Here is a 9,776-nt window from a genome sequence, read left to right on the forward strand (position 1 = left end):
ATGTGATTCAATTGGACCAATCTCATCAAGTTCAGATATGTCTTTACTACTTTGAGCCTGATTTGAAACTAATTGGAAGAGGAAAAAAAACAAAAACTGCTAGATTAAGTTTGAGTTGGGCCGCAGTGAGAGACTTGCAGCCCAATGATAAACAGTTTAGGCCCCCAAAGCCAGTTCCTAATTGGGTTTCCTTTTTATGACTGAGAACCTTTTGTAGCCCAACTTGAGATGTCGTGAATGCTTCACATCATCGCCGTAGAATGGTCTAGAATCATCGACTGTGGGAACTCGATTTGAGTTGGGCTACAAGCTGTGTGTTTGGCCCAAAAGCAGAACGGGTTGAGACATAATAGTTTTGGGTATCTGGACCCTGCGCCCAAAATCTCCGGGTCAGGGTTCGTGTTAATGAGTCTAAGGAAGGCAGCTCGGTGGGTGGGTTGAAATAATTTGAATTGGGTTTACCGTTAATTCAAATTCAAATTCAACCTATTCATTTGAGGTGATTGTGAAACAAATGTCCAACATTTCTGAAGTCAACGAAACAGGAATGTGGATCTCGATGGCATCCTACTTGCCTCTCTTTCTCAATATTTCTTTGAGTCAACGTAAGATGAACCAATCTTGAAATATGTAGCATCATTCACTTTGCCAGAAAATTGGGTAACCCATTCCCTTCTCCGACTCCCTCGGATCTTTGATATTTTCCAACAAAGAAAATTTCTTCCAAACTAGATTTCATCTTTCCTCCACAAACCCAACTGAAACTTCTCCCTGTTTTCTTTCTTATCTACGTCAATTCAATTTATTGCTCATTTTCCTTCACAAAAGCATTTCAAAGTTGAAACTCTCTCATTTCTCAATCCCCCCTTTTCTGTCTGACCAAAATGGCTGTAGGCAAGGCACGTAGTAAGCGTTCGACCTCTGGTTCTTATACGTCAACGGTCACAACAGTAGTTTTTGTAGCCTTGTGTGTCTTGGGTCTATGGATGTTAACCTCCAATTCCATTATTTCTCCTCAAACCACCGCCCGCACCTCCACCACTTCCTCTTTCTCTGCCTCCGGTGAACGCCACCTTTCTAAGCCTAGTGACAGAAGAGATCCTCCTGTATACGAAGACACTGAAGGGGATCTTCCCGATGATGCCATCAAGTCCGATGAGACCAAGCCCTTGCAGGCTACCAACGATGAGGATGACAAGTCTCAGGAAGATCAACTGAAATCCGAGGAAACCCCCAATGTGGAAGCTGGGGAAGAAAACAATGAAAAACAAGAACCTGAGCAGGAAACTAGTGGAGATAACAAGAATGAGGAGGAGAATGCGACTGTTGTTGAAGAGAACCCACCTGTTATACAGAGAAAAGAATCTGCTGAAGAGGAAGAGAAGCAGAAAGAATATGAGAATCAGGCGTCTGAGGAAAGTGCCCTGACTCAGAACCAACTGGCCCAAGGAATCGCTGAGAAAAATTCTGAAGCTGAGGAAACACAGCAAACGAAAGATGAAGAAAGCAATGTAAATCAGGGGGTTGACGAGAATAAATCTGAAGAAAAAAATCAGCTCGAGGCAGAAGTTGAAAAGCGTGAAGCTGATAGTCAGGAAAACTCGCAAGAATCTCAAAACCAGATTACAGAGGAAGATCAACAACAACGATTACAGCAGCAGCAACAACAAGAGCATCAACAGAAACAAGAACAGGAAAATTCAGACACCGGGAGTGATGAAACGCTGCAGGAATCACAGCCAGAGATTCAAGAGGTAACAAGTCATGAAACCCAACAAAATGAAGAATCCCAACAATCTCAACTCGCATCACAGGACCAAGAATCTTCACAAACAACAGACGAGAAGAAAGCACAAATTGAAAATAAAAAAACCCAATCAGAATCTAACCAGCAACAGAGAAATTCCAACCAAGAAGCCAAACAGGAGACAACAACTCAAGATAAGGCTCCTTCCTCCAGCTCGACCATTTCTTTCCAGAGCGGGGAAAGCTCTGGGATCCCTATAGAGTCTAAAGAATCAAAGAAGTCCTGGTCAACTCAGGCGGATCAATCCGAGAATCAAAAGGAGAGAAGGAAGGATGGGCCGGATGGGCTGGATGGGACTATCTATGGCTACACTTGGCAGCTCTGCAATGAAACAGCAGGCCCAGACTATATTCCCTGTTTGGACAACGAGAAAGCAATAATGAAATTACATGGTAGGAAACACTACGAGCATCGTGAGAGGCATTGCCCAGAGGAGCCACCCACATGCCTGGTGCCACTGCCGGAGATGTACAAGTCGCCAGTTGAGTGGCCCCAAAGCAGAGATAAGGTATGAACCATGATATTTGTGCCCTTGGATATGAATTGATTTCTCCTATTCACTTGGGTTTGTAACTTTCTATTTTACTCTGTTGGTCCGGCAGATATGGTATCACAATGTTCCTCACACCCTTCTGGCAGAGGTGAAGGGGCACCAGAACTGGGTGAAGGTGACTGGGGAGTTCCTCACTTTCCCTGGCGGTGGAACACAATTCATTCACGGAGCCATGCACTACATTGATTTTATTGAAAAAGTAAGGTGGCAGCGTTCACCACTGACCTCAATTCATGGCATTATTTGTTATTTATGCTGTTGTATGAACTTCATCAATTTCGTTAGCAACAGTTAATTTTGACTCCCGAATAGAAGAACATCAATGTCCATGTTGTTGATTGCAGGCGGTACCTGATATTGCATGGGGGAAGCGCACACGGGTAATATTGGACGTTGGCTGCGGGGTTGCCAGCTTTGGCGGCTATCTTTTCGAAAGAGACGTGCTTACAATGTCTTTTGCACCCAAGGACGAACATGAAGCTCAAGTTCAATTCGCCCTCGAAAGGGGAATACCTGCTATCTCTGCCGTGATGGGATCTCAGCGCCTGCCATTTCCGAGCAGGGTCTTTGATGTTGTGCACTGTGCGCGTTGTAGAGTTCCATGGCATGTAGAAGGTTCTGCTTAATCATTTGAACTACTTTTATGGTTTAATTTCTAGCTTTTTTCTGTTGGCCATTGTTGTTAACAAATTTAATTGAACCTCCATGAAGGTGGTACTCTTCTCTTGGAACTGAACCGGGTTCTGCGTCCTGGAGGTTATTTTGTATGGTCAGCCACCCCTGTATACCAAAAGCTTAAAGAAGATGTTGAGATATGGAAAGGTAGGATATGATTATTTCTTCTTAGAAACTCATTTCAGCTCAAATTACAAAAAGCTGACTGTATATTTCAATTTTTTTTTTTTCTAGAGATGTCAGCACTCACAGTGTCCATGTGTTGGGAGCTTGTGAGCATCAACAGGGATAAATTGAATTCTATAGGTGCTGCCATCTATCGCAAACCTACCTCCAATGATTGTTATGACCAAAGAAAGCACAAGCGTCCTCCAATGTGTAAAACCGATGATGATCCAAATGCAGCCTGGTACAGTTCCATTTGGTAACAAGAACCTTTCCACATCTCAACTGGTAATAGGATCGGTGACTTCATTTTCTGGTGTCATATTTTCAGGTATGTGCCTCTGCAGGCATGCATGCATCGGGCACCAGTTGATGGAGCGGAGAGAGGAACACGGTGGCCTGAGGAATGGCCGCGTAGACTGCAGGTAAGTCCATACTGGTTAAACAAAGCGCAGATGGGAATATATGGAAGGCCAGCTCCTGATGATTTCGCATCGGACTATGAACACTGGAAGCGAGTGGTGAACAAGTCTTATCTTAATGGACTGGGCATCAGCTGGTCCAACGTCAGAAACGTCATGGACATGAGAGCCGTTTATGGAGGGTAAAGTTCATTAAAAGGGCATTTTGCTCTGTGATAGAAAGCAATCCTGCACAAATGTATATACAACTGAGAAGTGATACCTGTGTACAGGTTTGCAGCGGCACTGAAGGACCTCAAGGTGTGGGTCTTAAATGTGGTGAACATAGATTCTCCAGATACACTTCCCATAATCTACGAGCGGGGTCTCTTTGGAATATATCATGACTGGTGCGAATCCTTCAGCACATATCCTCGAACCTATGATCTGCTGCATGCTGATCATCTTTTCTCAAAGCTGAAAAAGAGGTGGGATATATCTTCCTGGTTTTTCTCTCTTAAAAAGAGAGAATCTCAACATAGCACATTACCATCTTAGCTTAAACCGGTTTTTGCAGGTGCAAAATTGCTCCGTTGATGGCAGAGATCGATAGAATAGTGAGACCTGGAGGTAAATTGATTGTGAGAGATGAGTCCAGCGCAATTGGGGAAGTGGAGAACCTGTTGAAATCTCTGCATTGGGAGGTCCATCTAGCCTTCTCCAAAGACCAAGAAGGAATACTCAGCGCACAGAAATCCTTTTGGCGGCCAGACACATATGTGGCTTCTTCCTGAAGCATTTACCACTTCTATGGAGCTCTAGCATAGTTTACAGGCAGACATTCTTGACATTTTGACAACTCTGTACCAATGCTTTACTTTGGATTGTAATATTATTGTTATAATATGCAGCAAGTAAATTGTATTTGTTACTGACCATTGTCAGTTGCATGTAAAACTGTGATACTATATGTAAGCAATGCAAAGTATTGTTCATGACTGGCCAGTTTGCAGAATTTTCTCAACCCTAGGGTTATGTAGGGTGTTAAAGTGTTAGTTCATTCCATGGGTTGTTTATTTCTGATTGCTGGTTCTACATTCTACACCATGATATCCATCTCCATTCTCTACCACCAAGTGGGTGCAAAATCAAGAAGCCTTGCTTGACATTGACTACAAAACATAAAGCTAGGTGCAATGCAACCCTATCTTTGCAACCCCAGCATTTTTTAGATGCAAAAGAAATCTTCCTAGGTTCAAACTGACAACTGCTCTGCAGCAAAAGCTATAAATATAACAAGTTTTTCCATTGGATGGAGCAAAGTCAACATTACATCAACATGAGTTGTTATCTGAGAACCCCAAATACAAAATGTTGCAATAGAATCTGGTTCAAATTTCACAATCCTCAGAAGTTACCTTCAAGCTCCACAAAGCTTCCACGATCACTATATGGAAGCTTCATCTAAAATTCTCGTGCTTCCCCTTGTTATTTCATCAACTTGTACTGAGTTGTTTCTGCAGCTGACCGCTCAGGACTGCATTTCTGAGGTCTGAATTACACCCACAAAAAAAAAAAAGGAATGGTTAAAACACCTTAAAAACAATGAAGAAAGAGTATTGAATGAATGGTAAGTTTCATCTTAAATTTTAAAAGATGAAAGAGGCAAAGCAGTCCTGGTGAAGGATAATAAGGATTAAGTATCATAAATTAGTGAGAATTTACAAAATTAAATTGTAAAATATAGGAAGAAAAAAAAAATTAAATGCAATTGTAATATCTCAACTTAATACCATTTAAGTTGTTTGTTCCCAGTTATGCAAGTGCCTTTAAAGTTGTTTATTCCAAATTCAGTGTAAGTTTCCATTTTTTCTTTCTGAAGCCCATACTTGAAATTCTATATTGAATATTATTTAAAAAAAAAAACAAAACAAAACCGATTATTCAGTTTCATTGAGATGTAATATCTCAACTTAGTTTCATAATCTTCATTACAATTTCAATTTATAATGTTGGGTTCCGGTTATGCAGGTGCTATTTAAGTTGCTTATTTCAGATTCAGACATTTTTTTTTTTGAATAAAAATATAAATAAGTTTTTTTGCATGAATTAAATAGGACTAATGAGGACCATCACTCTATAATGACAAATATACAAGAGCAAAATCTATTCTTAGCTGGTGTGTTTACCTCTTCATTTCTCTCTTCCCTTTTCCAATGTGCAATTTGTAGACTATTTTATGAGGTAACATGCAAAGAGAGCAAGAATGCATCCTACTTGTGTACTTATAATATTTTTGTTCCAGTGCAAACCATAATAGCAAATAAGAAAAAAAAAACAAAACTAACATAAGAAATAATAAAAATTCAGGGCAAATAAGAAAAAGAACAAGACTAACACAAGAAACAAGAAAATGTTAGGTTTGATGATCATACACCCTTTAGTCACATTAAAAACGGTGGCAAATGTGTTTTTTTCTTTTCCAGTTTGCAATAATAGCAAATAAGAAAAGAACAAGACTAATAAAAAGAAATAAAAAAATTCAAGGTTGATGGTCATGGCCCTTTTGCAATGCCCTAAAAAATCAATACCATATATATATATATATATATTTTAAATGGCATAATTCACTAAACTCCTTATATCAAGATGTGAATCACAGCAAGACCCACAGTTGAAATAGAAACAAGGGTACCTATGTAGTATTTTATCACATCATACTTTGTAGCTTCTAACTAACTGAGCCCTTATCACAACAGTGACTTTGTCAATTTCATACCTGTGTTACAATGCATGTCATTGTCCTATGAAGAAGTATAAAAAATATATATCCTTACGTCATATGAGGAAAAAATTGTTGCAAAGTACCTCTATGAAACCAGACCTTAGTTCACTACGAATTTTTTCTATATCACTTCGAAGTTTCTCGGTTTCATGTTGCAAGAGAGAAAAATGATGTCCCTGAAAATGAACTAAGGTCTGGTTTCACAGAAATACTTTACAACAATTTTTTCCTCATATGATGTAAGGATATATATTTTTTATACTTCTTCATAGGACAATGACATGCATTGTAACACAAGTATGAAATTGACAAAGTCACTGCTGTGATAAGGGCTCAATTAGAAGCTGCAAAGTATGATGTGATAAAATACTACATAAGTACCCTTGTTTCTATTTCAGCTGTGGGTCTTGTTGTGATTCACATCTTGATGTAAGGAGCCAAGAAAATATATATATATATATATATATATATGGTATTGATTTTTAGAGCATTGCAAAAGGGGCATGACCATCAACCTTGAATTTTTTTATTTCTTTTTATTGGTCTTATTCTTTTCTTATTTGCTATTATTGCAAACTGGAAAAGAAAAGAACACATTTGCCACCGTTTTTAATGTGACTGAAGAGCGTATGATCATCAAACCTAACATTTTCTTGTTTCTTGTGTTAGTCTTGTTCTTTTTCTTATTTGCCCTGAATTTTTATTATTTCTTATGTTAGTTTTGTTTATTTTTTTATTTTTTTATTTGCTATTGTGGTGTGCACTGGAACAAGAATATTATAAGTACACAAGTAGGATGCATTCTTGCTCTCTTTGCATGTTACCTCATAGAATAGTCTACAAATTGCACATTGGAAAAGGGAAGAGAGAAATGAAGAGGTAAACACACCAGCTAAGAATAGATTTTGCTCTTGTATATTTGTCATTATAGAGTGATGGTCCTCATTAGTCCTATTTAATTCATGCAAAAAAACTTATTTATATTTTTATTCAAAAAAAAAAATGTCTAAATCTGAAATAAGCAACTTAAATGGCACCTGCATAACCGAAACCCAGCATTATAAATTGAAATTGTAATGAAGATTATGAAACTAAGTTGAGATATTACATCTCAATGAAACTGAATAGTCGGTTTTGTTTTGTTTTTTTAAAAAATAATATTCAATACAAAATTTCAAGTATGGGCTTCATAAAGAAAAAATGGAAACTTACACCGAATTTGGAATAAGCAACTTAAAAGGCACCCGCATAACTAGTAACAAACAACTTAAATGGTAAAACACATATATTTTGTATCTTATCGAGTTTAAATGCAAGTTTAAGCATCAACCTTATTTTTGGTCAATTATGCATTTATAAGCATTTATTAGCCAATATAGCCTAGACAACCGAAAGGAACCATGTAAAGTTTTAGAAATTCAATACCTATAGAGCAACAAAAGAAAAACATCCATGCATGTGTGATCCATCTTCATCCATCAATTTCATCACAAATTTTGTTTGGTTGACATGTTGGGTCGATGATTCACATTGTAATGCAAGTCTCAAGGTTAGAAGTGTATGTCTATTGTGACCCTTATACCTTGGCTGTGAACCCCTGAGGCCTTTTCTTGTGCCTCACATGGGTTAAGCCTCAAAAGCATATTAACACTAATTTTAGAGGCTTAGGGAGGTTAAACATGAAATATGAGTGCTGAGGACTAACCATCAGAGCCACCAATATGCTTGCCATTCACAAATATTTGTGGAACAGTGCTTCGACCCACCAAATCTAGAAGGACATTCTGAATTTGAGTCCCATCATCTGAACATTCATGACAACAGATCCATTCCAAATCACTTGTACATATTAATAAAAGTCAATGCAAATACGAACAATTGTAGCTAATAAATACCTCTAAGATCAAGCTCCACAACAAAAGGTTCCTCATGCAGTTCGCTAAAGATGCGCTTTGCCCGCAAGCAATACCTACCCTCCAAGAAAAACAACAAACAATACCATAGTCAAATAGTAATTTGAGAGAAAGAGATGTCACAACAATGTCCAGCTTGTGATTTCATGAAGTTGGTTGTGATGTGGAGACAAAATGCTCTTGTGTGTCTTCAGTACACACAAGCATATACACTTCACTTAATTGTTTCTAAGATAAGATCAGGATCTTCTCTGAGTCTCTACCCATGTTCAATCAATTTGAATTCAGCTCACAGGTACAGGAATAGAAATAATACTTAACACTGTGTTACTGAAGTGAATCTGATTGTACAATCCTTATCAGTTACAGGCTAAACATGGTATAAGGGTAATAACCCAGGGCAGTTAACATCAATGAATACTTCACACAACTGTGCATGTATTCTAGTTCAAAGTAATGTCCAGAGTCCCAGTGATCTTTTCAGGCAGTCCAATAATCAAGGCAAGGAATTCCAGACCTTCAGCCATTCCAAGCAAGCATCTACCAGTTTACTCTGTCATTGAAGGCAGGCAGAAAACAACTAGGGTTGCTGAATGGTCATCTTGTGCATAAAAAACCGATACCCAGCCAGGTTTAAACGTAGCATTTTCCTCAGGAAGCTACTAAATATGAGCTTAAATTCTAAACTAGTTGTAGGACCAAAAGATGATTTTTAGCAAGTGTAGTAGAGAATTGGTTCTCTTGTTCAATATTCCTTTATATTATCATCGTATCGGATCATTCTATCATTGCCGGGCCAAAAATCAATACCTCCAGCTATGATTTCTCTAGTTCATGTACAATTTAGGTTAAGGAAACATAAAACCAAAACGAAAACCACCTCAGTTTTCCCCGCAACCATCAAAGAAAAAGGGGGAAATCATCAAACACTCGTTTAAACAAGAAATCAATTAGAAATGAATGGTCTAAATGATATGATTTAGATTTTTAATAGCATTAATTGCGCCCAAGATTCTGAAACACAGATGATAGGTAATAGGGAACAGAGGAGTCTTACGGGCAATAGGATTTGGAGAAAATGGCAATCTTGTTGGCGTAGATTGTGTTTTGCACGAAGGCTGGAACTGAATTGGAAGCTAGGGTTTGACCCGGAGCATTTGCCACCAAAACACCCAGCAGTATCACAAGAACCACACTGTGATGCCGGGCCTTCATCGTCTTTTCTCTCTCTCAAGTTTGGGAATTTCTCAAAAAGAGCGGTTTTTTAAAGACATATTTAAAAGGGCTATATGATTAACAAAAGGGTATCGGACCTACATCTTTTTTTTTTCCTAAAGGTACCATCGAAAATTCAATTTTAAAAATCTAATCCTCATTTTTTTTCTTTTTTTCTTTTTTCTTTTCTTATTCTAACAAAAAAAATTAAAGATATTTATTTAAATTCACCGGTAAGAGGATTTAACCTTTTTTATATATA

The 9,776-nt window shown here is 38.1% G+C and overlaps 2 protein-coding genes across 2 annotated transcripts; one reads left to right on the forward strand and one right to left on the reverse strand.

The window, feature by feature from the left end:
* The first annotated feature begins 625 nt into the window (after positions 1 to 625).
* LOC117913577 (probable methyltransferase PMT27) lies at positions 626 to 4,596 on the forward strand. Its single transcript, XM_034828580.1, has 8 exons — positions 626 to 2,315; positions 2,410 to 2,559; positions 2,705 to 2,975; positions 3,072 to 3,182; positions 3,270 to 3,444; positions 3,532 to 3,804; positions 3,895 to 4,089; positions 4,179 to 4,596. The coding sequence occupies exons 1-8, from the start codon at positions 885 to 887 to the stop codon at positions 4,393 to 4,395; spliced, it is 2,823 nt and encodes a 940-aa protein (XP_034684471.1). The 5' UTR covers positions 626 to 884; the 3' UTR covers positions 4,396 to 4,596.
* Positions 4,597 to 4,874: 278 nt separating this feature from the next.
* LOC117913579 (glutaredoxin-C3) lies at positions 4,875 to 9,553 on the reverse strand. Its single transcript, XM_034828581.1, has 4 exons — positions 9,357 to 9,553; positions 8,282 to 8,355; positions 8,092 to 8,190; positions 4,875 to 5,153 (listed from the first exon to the last, which is right to left on the reverse strand). Exons 1-4 carry the CDS (start codon positions 9,512 to 9,514, stop codon positions 5,098 to 5,100), a joined length of 387 nt encoding a protein of 128 aa, XP_034684472.1. The 5' UTR covers positions 9,515 to 9,553; the 3' UTR covers positions 4,875 to 5,097.
* Between the last annotated feature and the right edge of the window lie 223 nt (positions 9,554 to 9,776).

This window comes from Vitis riparia, chromosome 4 (assembly GCF_004353265.1).
Source record: "Vitis riparia cultivar Riparia Gloire de Montpellier isolate 1030 chromosome 4, EGFV_Vit.rip_1.0, whole genome shotgun sequence".
NCBI classification, from domain to species: domain Eukaryota; kingdom Viridiplantae; phylum Streptophyta; class Magnoliopsida; order Vitales; family Vitaceae; genus Vitis; species Vitis riparia.

Coding starts and splice junctions, on each gene's coding strand:
- LOC117913577 (XM_034828580.1), top strand. CDS start 885: ATGGCTGTAGGCAAGGCACGTAGTAAGCGTTCGACCTCTGGTTCTTAT. Junction 2,316..2,409: donor GGCCCCAAAGCAGAGATAAG/GTATGAACCATG, acceptor TTGGTCCGGCAG/ATATGGTATCACAATGTTCC. Junction 3,805..3,894: donor ATGAGAGCCGTTTATGGAGG/GTAAAGTTCATT, acceptor ACCTGTGTACAG/GTTTGCAGCGGCACTGAAGG.
- LOC117913579 (XM_034828581.1), bottom strand. CDS start 9,514: ATGAAGGCCCGGCATCACAGTGTGGTTCTTGTGATACTGCTGGGTGTT. Junction 8,356..9,356: donor TTCTCCAAATCCTATTGCCC/GTAAGACTCCTC, acceptor CTTGGAGGGTAG/GTATTGCTTGCGGGCAAAGC. Junction 8,191..8,281: donor TGTGGAGCTTGATCTTAGAG/GTATTTATTAGC, acceptor ATGAATGTTCAG/ATGATGGGACTCAAATTCAG.